This window comes from Octodon degus, unplaced genomic scaffold (genome assembly GCF_000260255.1).
Source record: "Octodon degus isolate 3935 unplaced genomic scaffold, OctDeg1.0 scaffold00008, whole genome shotgun sequence".
Classification (NCBI taxonomy): domain Eukaryota; kingdom Metazoa; phylum Chordata; class Mammalia; order Rodentia; family Octodontidae; genus Octodon; species Octodon degus.
Window position 1 is genome coordinate 10,702,566 of NW_004524584.1, and position 16,931 is coordinate 10,719,496.

At 40.4% G+C, this 16,931-nt stretch overlaps 1 protein-coding gene and 1 pseudogene across 2 annotated transcripts in view; one reads left to right on the forward strand and one right to left on the reverse strand.

The window, feature by feature from the left end:
• The window catches only part of Nek11 (NIMA related kinase 11), a 389,368-nt gene that overhangs the window by 132,183 nt on the left and 240,254 nt on the right, over window positions 1-16,931 (reverse strand). For both annotated transcript variants that reach the window (XM_023706560.1, XM_023706562.1), the window contains one exon: window positions 13,147-13,207. In XM_023706560.1, coding sequence (XP_023562328.1) covers window positions 13,147-13,207 — 61 coding nt within the window. Of the gene's footprint in view, window positions 1-13,146; window positions 13,208-16,931 lie in introns of those variants that run through there.
• Window positions 13,407-16,931, forward strand: part of LOC105743888 — a 16,261-nt pseudogene continuing 12,736 nt past the window's right edge.

Consider the following 16,931-nt stretch of genomic DNA (forward strand, 5'->3'; position numbering starts at 1 on the left):
TGACTCCAGTTTTTCACTATTATAAGCAACAGTTCTATAATACCCTTACATGTTTATCTTTACGTGTAACCCTGACTGTATCTTTAAAATTAATTCCTAGATATAGGTTCAGTAAATCAAAATATTTTATTCTTTCAGGTTAGTATAAGCAAAATGTTGAGAGACAGCCTCTTTTCTAGGTTGTAAATAACACTCTCGTCAGTGGGGTCACAGATATCTAAAATTGAGTATGAGGTGCTTTTATTAAAATCTTGGTTCAATTTACTAAAAATCTATAAAATGTAAGCAGGTTATAAAGCCTTAGCTGGTAGTAAGCTAAAGTAGCTGAACTTCCTGGTTTCTTTCTTTTTTATTTAATTCATCAAAAGTATTCTAAGACAATTATTTTTTACTTAGTACAGGGTCTACAGGGTCTCACTACATAGACCTGATTCATAGTGGTTCTCCTGTTTTTAGCTTCCCAAGTGCTGGGATCACAGGCATGTGCCACCACATCCAGTGTTAATGGCTGTCTCAGTGTGCCCTGGGGGCAAGGCCAGCACAGCACACCGGGATTGGAACCCTGGCTGCTGCATAAGATAAATATGTTCTTAACAAATAATTAGAATTTTCTTTTTGTTTTCATTAAAATTCTTTTTATTATTTATTTGTTTATTTTTATGTATTTAGTACAGGGTCTACTTGGTCTCACTAAGTACATCAGACTCCTCTAGAGATACCCCTGTTTTCGGCCTCCCAAGCACTGGGATTATAAGCATGTGCCGCCACGCCCAGTCTCATTCACTGAGGCTGGCATGATTTGTGGTGCTGGGGATTGAACCTCCGACCCTGCTCTCTCTGCCTAAGCAGAAGCTTTAGTCCACTGAGCTATCTGGCCAGTGCTTTAAAGTTCTTTTTAAATGGTCATGGTCAGTATAGTTATAAATAAGATTTGTATGATCACCTATTTTTTCATAAAACATTAGGTAAACATTCTATGTATATCTGCAAAGTAGTTTAAAAAGTTGCAGATGTTAACTTTCAAATAGGTATACTAGTTTCCTGGATGATGGTCTAATTAATATTATACAAGCATTCTTTTGTCCTAATTTGTAAAAGTATACATCAGAGTTCTTGGAAATGTCTTCAACCAAGACTTTTATCCACTTAAATATGTTTACAACTTATGTTAAGCAAAAATAAATGTAGTTATAGTGAGCAGTATAGTTTCTCTCATGTTCTTTGATGTTTGCCAAAAGAGGAATAAAAAGCGAAAGCATCCTGGTTTCTTCCTCCAGTGCAGTGTGGTCCCTGTAGCTGTGGCACCAGCACTGCATGGACTAGGCAGGAGTGCAGATTCTCACGCCACACCTCAAAGCTGCTGAATCGGAACCTCTAGGGGTAGGCCCAGAGCGCTGGGGGTTCTGATTCTCAATGGCTGTATACACTGTGTGAGAACCACTGGCCCAGCCCTTCACCCAAGCCACTCACATCCTCATCTGGGTGCTGGGGCAGCCTGCCTAGGTCTCTGGACATTTTGTCCAGAGGTGTGAGCACGCCCACCGATCTAGAAGTTCCTCAGTGCTCCTCTCTGCACCTACAATGACTCTGTGTCAGGAAATGGTCAATTCATAATTTAGTGATTTGCAGAGGAATGCAGTATTATTCAAATTTCTGATTGTTATATAACTGATAGTAATTTTAAATATGGATAGAGATTCCTTTACTAACTTAACCAGAAGAGGCCTCCAGAAGCAACCGGCCTGGTGCTGGCTACTGCCAGGAAGAACAGGTCAACAGGAAGAACAGGGCAGAGCAGGCAGCCACCAGAGTCCAAACGGCCAGGTGAACGTGCTCACATTCCAGGCCCATAGCACCCACCACGCACAGGCAGGCATGGTGGCGCCTCTGTGCTGCCTGCACTCAGGGGCGCCCAGCAGATCTGTGCTCTTCCCCTCTCTCCTCAGCTGATATCAGTGCAATGCCAGTCTCAGGAGAGCACTAAGCAAGGGAGATCCTGCCAGCAGACAATCCCCACAGCCCACCACCAGCAGCCACTGCTTGGTCCCTAAGGCAGTGTGCAAGTGGGACAGGCTCACCTTCTTCATTAGAGTTAGGAATCCTGACAGTGACTCTGTAAAGCATCTGCTCCCTCTACAGCCTGAAGAACAGAAAGTAAATAGAAATAATTACTGCACACCATCTACTCCTGAGCTTTTGTGGAAGCCGAAAAAGGAGATGTCACCATGAGGCCTTGTAAGGCCACCTCTCCCGCCACATACCTTCTCTGGATATTTTCAAGGTCTAGCTTTATGAGAAGGAAGCTCATCACTACAACAGATATTCACTATATTTGGCTTTACATTCATCCCTACCCATAGCCAAGGAGAAGGCCTTATTTATTTAGAGAGAGGGGGGAAAATAGCTATCTAGGTAATACATGTCACACTCCCAACCCTGACGATTCAGGAATATAATACCAAATAGAACCTCGCCCCATTTCTGAGCAAGGGCTGCCTTGTTGTTCTTGTCTGTTACCCTGCTCAGGTTCTCCCTGTACCAACAGTCATCCTCAATTCCTATTGCTAAGCCCACCCTTGCGTCAGGAGTGATCTTTTTTTTTTTTTTAATGTATTTTGTACAGGGTCTACCAAGTCTCACTACACAGATCAGACTCCTAGTGATCCTCCTATTTTCAGCTTTCCAAGCACAGGCATTACAGGACACACCACCATGCCCAGTCTCAATCACCATCTCAGCGTGCCCCGGGGACGGGGCCGGCATAACATGGCATGCCAGGGAAGAGTGGTCTTTGATGCTACATGATCCTTGAAGTTAATCAGAATGATTAATAATATCATGGTAAAGCTGTCATTATATAAAGTCTTCTCATTGCCTCCTCCCTATCAGCAGACACCCGTCAATCAGGTGAAGGCATCTCATAGTAGCTGACCTGTAGCAGGTTCTCAGTAAACTACCATTAATTTTGAAAGTGTTATCTATTCACTCAGTTTTAAAAGATGTTGTAGAAACTTAAAGTTCTGTAAGACAAAGACATAAAGGGCAAAGTCAAAGAGATATTATATGGCCACATCAAAATATCTAAGAGGTTTGTATTCAAAGTATTCCTTCTTTTGTAGGGTTTCAATGTGTCAGCAACCAAAGATAAAATGCCATGCTGCAATCACTCCCATTACTATGAGAAGTTCTTTTCTGTCAAGGAAAAAAAAACATAAAAGTGCAAAGTTAAGTGGCTGTCACTTATTTTTACACTTAAAGGCTCACCCTTTGATGAGCTCAAGTAAAGGAGTTGTCAATGGCACTCAGAAGCCCCAGTGCCTTCCTGGTCTAGCTATATCTGTCACATTGTTGAATAGACATTAACTATGAGGGGGAAATTTTTCAAAAGGCCAAATGGACCGGATATGTTGACACACTAAGGGAACCTCAGTGAGCAGAGAAGTTTTGGAGCATCTATGGAAATTCTAATTAGTTCTGCCCAACATCCAGTTTGGATATCATATCAGGACTTACTAGAGGAAACTGAATATAAAAATAATATGTGATATAAAAAGGATTTATTAAGTAGGCTCACAGTGGCTGTTGGCATAATTACAGGTGGAAGAATGCAGAATGGCCATCTGCCTTGGCAAGGAAGAGGACCCAGCTGAAAGTCAAAGGCCTGGAACTTGCTTCAGAGTCCTGGGCAAGTCCACATGGGAAAGCTGACAGGCCTTCATTGGAAGGCTGAAGAGTACATGCTGGAACCCTAAAGGTACTGGAGTTGAACGTCCAAAGATGATGGAGAGACCGGTGCTCCTGGAAAGAGAAGACTTCCTTCTTCTTTCCCTTTGTATTCCATCCAGGCTGCAGGTCTGTTTGTTGGTGCCCCCCACCCACTTCTTTTCCACACATCTGTCAGCCACAGACACCCAGAGCTCTGCTCCACTCATTCACTAACCATTTCTTAATCTATTCAGGTTGATATCATAACTATCATAGATGCACAAACTCTTCATATAAACATTATTTACCAAAGACATCTATCATTCCACTGCTGACTCCTCTGTAGAAGCATGGCTCATTATCCAAACTTTAAAAAATGTTGAGCTTCATATCTTGCTTTGATTCAAAATGTAGTTACTAGGAAATTCAGAGGCAGAACTTTCCTTTCTAAGAGTTTCAATAAAATCAAGGCAGAGGTTATCTTTCATCTTTGTCGCCTGAGTAGTAATATGCCTGGGTAGTTACCATGAGTGAATATATCTGGATAGTTACCAAGAGTGACAGCTGATGAGTTATTTGTATACTGATAGCCTTTGGGCAGCTCTCCTCTTCAAGTCGCTCTTTATTGGTTGGTAAAAGTGAAATTTCCTGACCACACTGAAAAAAAAAGTCATATCCTAACCCTCAGGAGAAGGTTCAGATTCCTAACCAGGTATGTAAGACACCCGTGGCCTCAGACTTCACCTCCAGATATGCCAGTCCCTTCCTCACACCTTCTATCCCAGTAGCACCAAATTTCTTGAGAGTTCAATGAATACAGTCAGTTGTTTCACACTTCTGAGGTTTTTAAAAATATTTTTTCTTTCAATACCAGTCTCGCTATGCAGTTTGGATTTGTATTGATATCCTGCATCCGCCTCCTCAGTGCAGGGATTACAGGCATGTACCATCACACCTGGTTTCCAGCATGGCATGCCTGGGGTCCAGGGCCAGATGGCATGTGGTACTAGGGATCAAATTCAGGTCCTTGCACTTGCCAGGCAGGAGCTTAGAACACCGAGCTGACTCCTCAGCCCTCACCTCTGAGTTTTCACACTACTGATTCTTTCTAGAGAACATGTCTTTCTCCTGATGATGCTGCATCTATCTTTCCATTATTTATTAAATGATTATTGAAAAATACTCCACGCCATCTTATGTATTAGTCTTTGAGAATACTACAGTGAACATGGCCTTGCTCTGCCATCACAGACACAGGAATCCAAAGCTTCTGTTCCTCTGTGAATCCCTCCCAGACTTGCCCTCACGCAGTGACTCCCACCACCCACCCGAGTACAGTGTGTGGTGTTCCTATCACAGCGGCCTCTTACCATCTACCTTTCTCAGCAAACTGGAAACTCATTAAGAAGAAGGCTTTGTTTTCTCTCTCACTCTATCAGGGACATCTAGATTATCATCACAAGTTTTATCAGTATTGTAGGATACAAAATATAGGTTCCAAATGTGAAATTTTGACAGCAGTATTCCACCCTGGTAAAGTGGCCAGAGCCTACATTCTTGGCCATTCCCTCATGGCCTCATTTCCAGCCTTTCCTATTTATTTGAATTTTTTTCTTTTCTTTTTTTTTTAAGTTCTTTGAGAACATTTATGTCTTTTATTTATCTTTGGATTCTAGAACAATAATTGATCCATAGTAGAATCTTGACAAATGCCTTTAACAAATAAATACTCATACATACATGCTTAACTTTTTTTACTTTTTAAAAAGAATAAAACATACTGAAAAACATTGGGAACAATACATAATTTCACTAAACAAAATGATAGGAATCCAACAAGGGTTGTTACACTGCATACCGTCTTCCACTTAGTTGACTTTCTTGCCTCCCTACGTCTCCTAATTATGCTAGGAATCACTCCATATCGGCTTTGGGACTATTCTGGCTGGCAACATCCAATCTTCTTTACAACACCCAGCACCCCTTGTGGTGCCCTGAACCTCCCCGACCTCCCTACATGTTGGTGTGGATGCTGAGCCCAGGAAGAAACACAGCAAAAGATAAGAAGAAACCCAGTTCTGCCTGTGTTCAAGGTCAGCCCAGCACTCACTGACAGGGCACTCACAGAAAACAATCTAGAAACAAACTATTTCATTTTACACTACAGGTCAGTTCTCTATAATATTAGGAAAGCTATCCTTTTTTTTTTTTTTTTTTTTTTTTTTTGTACCATGAATTAAACTCAGGACTTTGCGCTTCCCAGGCAGGCACTGTGCTGCTGAGCTATATATACCCCTGGCCCCTAGGAAAGCATTTTAAATATTTCATACTTTATTGTTTGAATTACAATTGGTATAAGTATGCATGATAATAAATTCAGAGCTTAGTCATCTTAAAGTTATCTTTCTAAAAGTGGAACATGGAGCTAAAGTATCCACATCAAATGTGAAACGATTAGAAATATGAATTCTTAGCTGTGGATCGGGCCCATGTGTTGTCTTTTAAATTATTCTGGCACATGCTCAAGTGCTAGAAGCACTATTTCAATGTTGATGCTCCAGAGACAGGTACTCTGAATCTGCAGTGCACAAGAGCACCATCTAATTCAAGATGTACTGAATCCACACAAATGAGCACTCATTTATCCAGCCTGCCCATCTATGATATAACAAGGAAAAACATCATTGTTCCTTGTTCATGTAAAAATAAAACTAAGTCCAGGCTCTATGGTGGGTTCAAACCATTGTAATGGATATCTTTAGAGCTGCAAAGTTAAAACATGCTCAGTACAATTTTCAAAATCTTTTATCTTTTGATGATAATAGTATGGTATGTAATTGACTAATTTTTTGGTCCAGGGATGTGGCATGCGTGAGGCCCTGAGTCCATTCCCCAGCCAAAAAAAAAAAAAAAAAAAAAACACAAAGAAAACAAAACTATACTTCTTATTTTTTCCAGCCAGGATAGAATATTCTACTAACATGCTATAGTCTTGTCTTGGTGCTACCATTAAAATTACCCATCTTTGGTAACTAAAAAGATTAAGAATGTTAACATTTCACAATAGTTTATTTACCGCCCTTTTAGAATAAGAGCTGCTTTCTGTATTTACTTGCTATTTTACCTATCTCCATTGCAGCTTGGTATACAAAATAATATCTCAAATTACACTGAATATGTTTGAACTGATGTAAAAGGCAGTTTTGTTCTTTAATCTGTGCACTTTCTGGAAGTTTTGAAGAAGGAATCTTATTCCTTGATTAAGGAACTGAGGTAAGCTCTAGAAATCGCACCTGTGTGCCTCTGTGTATGAGTAAAGCCATCTTTTTTCACCGAGGTTCCAATGTTAAATGATAAGGCTTAGGGCTGGCCAAATAGCTCAGTGGATTAAAGTGCTGCAAGCAGGCACAGGGACCAGGGTTCGATCCCCGGGCCTGCCATTCCGGCTCCACCCCCAGGGCATGTTGAGAAGGCAATTGAAATTAGGCATGACGTGTGTGCCTGTAATCCCAGCTTTTGGGAGGCTGTAAACAGGCAGATCATGATGAGTCTGATCTAGTAGTGAGACCCTGAACACCCTATAGACCCTTCCCTAAAAATACAAAAAATAAAAAATAAATAAATGATAAGGCTTAGACTCCATAATATTTAAATTTAAATTGTCTCTTGATTCCTGTTAACATTAACACATGTGCCACAATTTAATAACCACAGTGATTAGTATGCTCTATTGTTACAGATGGTGCACTTCCCAGAACTACACTAAGACAGACATCAATTATCTGAGCAGTCCTGGAACATCCCCTTCAGGACCACAAGGACAGAATTATCTGCATGGCTTCTGTGGGATGATGAGAAGTGCCTGCCATCCTGAAAATAGCATCATTATGTGAATTTCCTTCCCCAGACAGATATTCCAAAAGCATGTGCTCCCATCACCTCAGGGCCTGCAGCCATTATCAAAGGACCTCTTCCACTTGAGCCATGATATTAGACTCCACTAAGATATTACTAGAGGGTTCATTGTAGTCATGAGACGCATGTTTCTGTAATCTCAGTAATCAAGGTGTCCAAAGGTCTTAATATAGCCTTGATAGTAAGCTCTTACTAAAGTGATGGAGAGCAGAAGTAGGATCTTTGATTGCCAGCCCTGGATGATGATTTCAACTGTGTGCATCTCTGTCACAGAAGTGAATTCGTATAACTGTTGTAGGGGTCACTATGGAAGTGCCTCAGAAAACTAAAACTAGAAACTTATGTGATCCAGCTGTCTTGCTACTACTTGGGTCCAAAATGCCTCCCGAAGGCTACGTGCTAGGCGGTCCCCAGTGTTCAGATATGGAGGCCTGAGGAAGGACTGGATCATGAGGGCTCTAATGGTATCAGTGCAGTCAGGCATTGACGGGCTCACAGCTTGATGGCACTTCTGGAGGGTGATTAAAAACTCAGGGGTGAAGTCTAGTTGAAGGAGAAAGGTCACAGGGTCATCAATTTGGGGCCATATCTTGTCCTGAGCCCTTCCTCCCCCTACCCTGTCTTCCTCTTCTCTTTCATTCCTAGCTGCTATGAAGTAAACAGTTTCTTCCTCTATAGGCTCACACCACCATTTCCTTCCTAACCTCAGGCCCAAAGCGATGGAGCCGTTAACCACGGACTGACCCTTCTAAACTATGAGCCAAATTAACCTCCCTGCTCCTCTAAGCTTTCTCAGGTATCTTCCCAGAGCAACTAAAGCTAACACATATCTGGCTGTATAGCCAAAGAAAATAAAGTCAGCACTTCAAAGACATGCCTATATTCTCATGTTTGTTCCAATATTCACTTTTAAAACTTGACTTACAACCTAAGAATTTATGAACATAATACATTTTAAAGCCAAGACTAACAATCTGCAAAAGAAAAGGTTATTTTCTTTATCTTCAAGTTTTACTTTTCAAGTCAACCATATTCAACTTCTCAACTTTTTGTATTTACCTTTATTTTTTCATGTCACAGCTGTCTACGTAGCTATTTTTTTAATTTTCTATTTTATACTATGTACTTCCTATTATGGGTGGAGAATTTGACTTTTTTTCTTTTCTCATTGTTGTATGCCTATATCTGCCTCTCTGGCTTTCTCATCTCTCTTCTACCCATCATTCTAATATAATTATATTACAATTTTAAATAATGCAATGTTTAAATTATCACATTAAGTAGTTTACACAGAAAAGCTCTTATTATTCAGAACATGCTTTCTAATATTATTTTTTCAGATCTTAATAAATGCCTTGGTATTTTTACATTGCTTAGTTTCCTGATTACTTTGAAGTCATTCTGAAAGTCTTTAATAATACTGAAAATTCCTTTCATTATGGTCAGATCCTATGGGTCATCCATTAATTCCACTTCTACTCAGGAGGCAGCTGTTCAGCCTTGGAGTTTTCTGACCCATTCCAATCTGAATGGTTTGTTGCCCAGCAATCCTAATCTCCCTTTACTATAATTCCAGGCATACTTTAACTCTCTCTTCTGTGACATCCATCACTGCTGGAACTTCATGTCTTTGTGTCTTTCTTGATTTACTCCTACCCTTTGGTGGAGTTTAATCTGTAGGAACTTCTAAGACAAACCACACAAGGCAGATATTTTTGAAACCTCTTTTCTGACTGAAAATATCTTTATTCCTCTCTCATACTTGACTGGTGGTTTAGGTAGATTTAAAAAGAAAAAAGCTCTAGGTTCAAACCTTATTGTTTTCTTTTAATACAAACTTTATTTTTATTAATTAACTTATTATTATTATTATTATTTTGCATTTTAGTACAGAGTCTACAGGGTTTTCAGGGTCTCACTATGTAGATCAGACTAGTAGTGATCTGCCTGTGCAGCCTCCCAGAGCTGGGATTAAAGGTGTTCACCACGGTGTCCAGTCTCAATTGCAGTCTCAGTGCACCCCAGGGTGGGCGTGGGGCTGGAACGGCAGGCCAGGGAATGAACCCCCCTCTCCCCACCCCCTGCCCCTGAGTCTGCCTAAGCAAGCACTGTAATCTGCTGAGCTATTTGACCGGCCCTTAAGCTTTATTACTTTCTAGCTTTCATCAATGTTGAAAATACAACATCATTCTTGTTCCTAGTGCTTTATAAATGATATTTTATTTTCTCTAGATTTTTTTTATTATTTCTTTGATCAATTCCTTTTTACTCATCTTCCCTAGAATTTCTATCAGTTAGATACTGGATCATCTAGACTAATCATTTTGGGTTTTTTATTAATTTTATAAAAATTCTCCCAAACTTTCTCAAATTTACTATGAAGTTTTTACTTTTGCTATTAAAATTACAATTTCAAGTGTTTTTTTTCTTATTCCTATATATACCTCTTTCTTTGTTTTTAGAGGGAATATTTTCTTAGATATTCTTTAACTTCTTTTTTTGAGACAGGGTCTCACTATACAGTTCAGGCTGGCCTTGAACTCACTTTGTAGCCCAGGCTGGTGTCAAATCCACAATGATCTTCCTGCCTCAGCCTCCTGAGTGCTTGGATCACAGGCATGTACCATCACACTCCACTAAGATTTTAATACATTTTGAAAATTTCCTTACATTGCTTCCTGAATCTTTTGTATGTTTGGATATGATATCTCTCTGACTCTGTCTCTACCTCGATCTGTCTCTCTCCCACCCACTTATCCCATCCCCACAAATATCTTCAGATACTGCCAGCCATCCAGTTAGATGTTCATATCTAAGTGTATAATACATTTTCAAAGTTTTAAAAATTATTTATTTATTTATTTGGTACAGGGGCTCGCTACAAAGTTTGGACTTGTAGTGATCCTCTTGTCTCAGCCTCCCCAGCACTAGGATTACAAGTATGCACCATGACACCCAGTTTTGGCGGCCAACACAGTGTGCCCAGGGCAGGCATGGCATGTGGTACCAGGGAGCAAACTTGGGTTCTTGCACTTGCTGGGCAGGTGCTTAGACTGCCAAACTATCTCCCCATCCCTAAGTGCATAATATTAAAAACCAACTTAAGCTTTCTTTGGATTCAGTGATTATCAGGGCTCTCCCCTGCTGTTTTGTTGGGAGAATGTCAGTAGGATTCTTGGGCTGATAAGAGACCTTAAAAAGATATCTGCTAAAGGGGTCCATGTCGTTCCTCAGTATCAGTATGGACAATATTATAGAGGCCAAGTAGGGGTAGTGTCTGGGGATTTCCTCCTCCATCAGGCAAACTTTCACTGTGTTATTCTGTTTTCACATATTATAGCACTCTGCCTTGATTCAGGAAAGAATCCACTGGTGGTGCTCATGGAAGGAAAAGGACCTAGGGTCCTTCTTCATGCTGTTCACTAATCCTATCTTCATCTGCACTTGCATCCTGCCTTCAGAAGTAGCTGTGGCTTCTGTGAGCTTCCCTACCCTGCTCCTTCCCCAAATGCCTCTTAGGCAGTTAACTTCCAGGTTTGTTGTCTACCACTCATCCATCTGCTTTCTATTTTTCTTTAAACTACAATACTTTGGGAGTGTGCCCCACAGGAATAGAAACCACGGGAAGAAGAGTGGCCCACAGGCTGGCTGGGGAGAGAGGCTACCTGAGCGAGGGAAGCACAGAAGGAACCTGGTGCAGACTCAGGGCAAAGGGAACACCATCTGGGCTGAGACCTGTGAGCAGGAGGGGAGCAAACAGGGCAGATGGCGCTGGCTGCAGGCGCACAGGCTGAGAGGAGCACGGCTAGCTGGACTCTAAGCCTCAGAGCTCTTGGCCTCTTCCTTCTTCTCATTTGCTTTTTTCTGCTTCTGCTGCATGATCTCTGAGTCCCTCTGCTTATGAGCAGGAGCAGAAAGCCACCAACGTTATCTTAAGTTGCCCCTTAACTGAAATATTCTTTTTTTATATTCTGGCCATGAGCCCCGCAGGTCACAGCTCTAGCCTGCCTGCATCGTGTCCCCTCTTTCTGCCCAACATTGCAGACCTGCTTTCTATCTTTTGAAATTCACTGGCAGCTTTCTAATAGTCCTTTTTCTTGTAGATTTATATCAGCTTTATTTCTTCACCATTATTTTAGTGTGACTCCAGATGGAGATAAATGTGTATTTTCGTTCCATATTCCCAATGTGCATTTCTATAAATCATTTCGTCTAGAAGGGAAATTTAAATATAACCTACCCAAACTAGTGTTACCTACCTTTTCTTGTAGTGGCACCATCATTTTGAAGATATACTTTTATATGAAATCCAATTTCTACAACAGGTAAGTGTGAAGACAATTTTGGTTTCGACTAGCAAATGAAAAAGGTCTGTATTTAATTTCTTCTGAAAACATTTAAAAATATTTGTCAAGGGCCCTTTCTATGTCCGACATGGTATTAGACTAGAAAAACAGACATGAACAGGAAATATATAGCTTCTCACCCACGCTGCTCAGTACACTTCCCCCTGCGCAGTACTGGACATGTCCAGGGAACCTACTTAAAGAATAACCAACTCAATCTGAGAACCACAAGGGAAAAGTAACTTGATCAAAGGAAATCCTCCTGCATTTTCTAGACCATTCTTAGGACTTACGTGGACTGTACTTAATAAAAATTACTATATGCAATTAAACAGTTGACAAGTCAAAGGGAAAATGAGTTATGCTATGACTGTTTGCACACAGGAATGTGGCATAGTAAGTGAGAAAAAGGCTATTGATTGTGCATAAAGTTCCTAACAGCAATGAGCAACCCCCCCAAAACTTGTTCATCTTTACTCCTGTTGTTCCCTTTGAAGAGATTGCTTTTGATTATACAACTAAAATTCCTACAATAAAAACTCAAAATCAAATTCAAAAGAAAAAATTCTCAGCCCTTGTGACCTAGAACCTTTAAGAACTATTGTGTGAAAATTTACTGTGTAGTGCTAGAAGTTATCACAGGCTTTTTGGATTTAAGAAAAAGAAGAAACTGAGAAATAAGGTTTCATCCTTGAAGCACAGAAATCCCATTTATAGAGCTCGACAATATTAAGAAAAAAAAACAGCTTTGTTTTTCAGACCAAATCCCTTCCAGTGACTGACTGACCTTCAGAGTGAAGGCCCTTTCAGCTTGACTGAACATGATCCACTTCTCTAGGACCAGTTAGGTGGTAGAAGAGATCCCTCTTCCAGAGACTGTAAACCTATACTGCATACTGCTGGGCCACACTGGATCACAGGCAGTTGCCAAATTTCAATAGTTTCATCCTTGGAGACAGAAAGTCAGTGGTAATAATAACAACACAATTAAAAATAAAAATAATAAAATTCTTCTTTGACTTTCCAGCCCACCAGGCAGTCACTCAACCTCTATGGGCCTCATTGCCCCACCTGTGTAATTAAGAGTCTGCACCAACTATCTATGGTTCTTCCTGAACTTCTTGGACATTTCAGTAAAATCAGCACATGTCACTGCGGTTCAGACCTGGAAGCAACTTACCAAGAGAGGTGCAACCCAGGACACTTTCCAAACACTTAGCCAATGCTTCAATGTCACTGTCCTGTCAAAACAAGAGGGGACTATTTATTTTCTCCATATAGGGAAAGAATATTTAATGACACAGAAACATATTCTTACTCTACTTAGACAAAAACAAAAATATGATTTTTTTTCAAAATTATTTTACAAGTTTTAAAAGAAAAACAGCCTCTCTTATTTTATTTCTCTCCATATCACTATCACTCTGTCTTTCTGTTACGATGTTAAAAGCTACAACTATTAATAGTAGCTTTGACCAAAAAGTGAGATTGTGAGTGATCTGTATTTTCTCTTTTGTGTGGTATCTTTCCCAAATTTTCCACAGTAAGCAAATTTGCTATGGAAAATTTGTAAAAACAGTAAATATTATTAGAATTTTAAAAAAGAGATTTTATTCAATCAATAATTTACCCCACACATCAGGAAATAAGTGAAGATTTTTCTGGAAAGTATCTTTGCCACTTCTTCTTTAGAATGTTTGGCCTTCAAGGAATCATAATTTTAAGAATTATACTTCTCTCATCTATCTTATCCCTCCATAAGAGTCAGACAACCTCTATAAAAGCTGAAGGAATCCCAGAACTATATTTTATAACTTATGTCATCTTCAATGCAAAGTAAATATCTGTCCTCCAACTAGAAGGCTGGAAATAATCCAAAATACATCTTAATGATCTAGGAAAATGGAACCTTTTATTTTCAGGTTTATAGTCATCCTCAGGGAAATTAATAATTCATGGTTCACCTGCTCCATTTCAAGTCAAGTAACAAATTTCACAGTGAAGTCTGTTGATTTCAGAAAAATGTACAGTTACACACATAAATGTGTTGCATTTCATTTTATGACATCTGGTAAGGTCAGGGTAGTTACTTTGTATGTGCATGGTAAAACCCATCATCATTTCATGATAAGAATGTATAGAAAAGGCAGTGGACCAGTGATAATGTTCATATGAATATACGGGAATAAAGTAAATAAATAAAAATAAAAGAGAGAGAAAGAGAGAGAGAGAGAGAGAGAGAGAGAGAGAGAGAGAGAGAGAGAGAAGAAAAGGCAGTGGATCAGAGAAGGCATGCCTGTTAATGTTGGTCAATGAGGACAAACACTGAAACTTGGTGCCTAGCCCAAGAATAGAGAGGCAGGTAGGTCCCAGGCATAGGGCAGCAAAACAGACTCTCCTTCACCTGCACACTTGTGCTGTGCACACTTATGAGGATATTCTTGGATCACAAAGGAACTCATCAGAGAGGCATCCTCAGTCAGAAGGAGCAACCGTGCATGTGCAGGGAAGGACAGCAGCCAGGGGAATTGAGGTTCTAATCCCAGGGTCTCCATTAGCATGGCCTCCCCCAGTGGCTGGACTTTCCAGTTTCTACTCACTGCATTTGTGGAAACTAGGGGGTTGTCTTAATCCATCTGCACTGTTCTAAGAAAATGTCATAGACTGGGTGGCTTATCCAAAACAGGAACATATTTGTCATGATCCAAGAGGCTGAAAAGTCCAAAATCAAGGTACCAACAGACTTACTTGATAGTTAGTGCCAGTTTCCTTGTTTATGATGACACTTCTTTGTGTCCTCACATGATAGAAGAGAGTTTCCCTTAGGCTATTTTATAGGACAGTATTCTACTCCTGAAGGCAGACCCCTCCCAGAAGGCTTCATAGCCTTATACCACCACAAGGTGATTACATTAGAGCACATGAAAAAATTCAGTCCATGGCAGGAGCTGACTCAGATGATGGTTAAGAGACTTCTAGCTCCACAATTCTGTTCTTCCAGTACAAATGTCAATGGATGAGAGTGATAGAATTACTTCCAAGTATGGCTACATCCCTGTATTCTTAGCCATTCCTCACATGAAGAGGGAGAGTCTCTTTCTCTGCCTCCTGAACTGGCCAGGAAACTTATTTTGGCCAATAAAAAATGTGGCAGAAGTGATGTTATATGAGTTTTACAAGTAGGCCTTGAGAAGTTATGCAACTTCCATTTTTAATGTCTGGGTTGCCAATAACCACAGAAAGAAAGCCAGGATAATCCACTGGAGGGACCACAGCATGAGAAGCCCTGAACCATGGGACATCTGGGAGGCAAACAGGAGTCTGAGGAGCCAATAACTGCACCAGCTATAAGACGTGCAGGCCAGGTCCACTAATCATCCAGCATAATCTCCATGCAATGATGAGGCCACCGGGGCCCCAAATCTAAGCTCCAGCTGAGGGCAATCACATGAGTGACCTTAAACAATATCACACGAAGCAGAAGACAATGCACAGAATCACAGAAAACAACAAATTCTTGCTTTAATCCACTAAGTGTTGGGGAGTTTTTTACACAGAGAAAGGTAACTGACACTAAACTAAGGCCTAGTAGACTAAATCTACTTATCAAGCACTCTGTAGCTTTTATGTCCCTGGAACTTAGCACAGGTTGATGAGAAGTGCGACATACACAGCAGTGCACCTCTTTCAGCTTCTGCAATTTGCAAGGAAGTGCAACACAAGAGCGGCATCCAGCCCTTGGGCAGCAGTCTGTCTCGTGCTAGAGAGTGGGAATTCCTTCCAAGTATATAATTTAAGTATATAATTCAAAGTATATAATTCCTGGGAAAGTGAGGGAAAACATACTGTTTCATAATTCTATAGCCTCAGCCATTTCAGTTCATCCCTCAAACTGAGTTTTCTCAATTGCAAAGCAAGAAAAATCATAATCGTAATCTAGTGCTGTTAGGAGAACCAAACTGAAATAATAATTTATAAAACCTTTAATCTCATGTGTGGCTCATTGGAAATACCAAATGAATAGAAGAAGAGAGTTGGGTGAGATGGGATAAGATGAGAGATGGATAGACACAGAATACTAAGGGTTCCCAGTCACTGCTTTGCCTTGCTACAGAACATGAAGATTCTCAGTAACTGATTAAGTTGAATCAATACAATAGAAACAGTAAGGTTCATAGGCAGGGTGGTAGGAAGTATGCGGGTGACTGGAGCACATCATTCATCTCTTATTGCAAAGGTTAGGGGACATTGTACAGGGTGTGGGAAGAGCAGAAATAATCAACACTACTGACTAAATTGGAGATTGAATACTAATAGCATGTGTTACTGTTATATCAATACATGTAATTAGGTCATTCAAAGTCTATGAGGCAGTGTTATTTTTCTCCCTCACTTAACAGTTAAGAAAATAAAAGCATGAAAAGTTGCCATAATATGGCCAAGGCTGCATAACTAGTAAGAGATGAAAAGAGACAGGACTCCAGAGCCTGTTGTGTTCTTAGTCACTAAGTTACATATACACATAGGAAAAGACTGAGCTCTTAATCCAAAGAAGCACACAGTGTTGTTGAGCACACAGAATACAAACTCATAATGCAGCTGGGGGACAAGAGCAACTAAGGAAAGCCTGGGTGAAGAGGAGTAGGTTCCTCAATGGGACTTCCAACTGCAGATTCTGAAGAGTGGCTTAGTGGAACATCAGCTCTCTGGCTAAAGATGGCTCTGTGTGGAAGCGAAGGGAAGCACTCACGCAGTGAAGCAAGCAGATGGCATTAAAGGTGGGTGGGCAGCTGGACCCCTGCCAGCTTCCCTTCCTGCCCCTGTGGACCATGTATCCATTCAAAGGTCATGGACAATGACTAAGCTGAACTATATTCCCAGCAAGGGGCAAGTCTAAACTTCAAATAGTGGTGTAAGAACTAAAACTGCCCTTGTACCTACTTAAAACTTTTTAACATTTTGAAA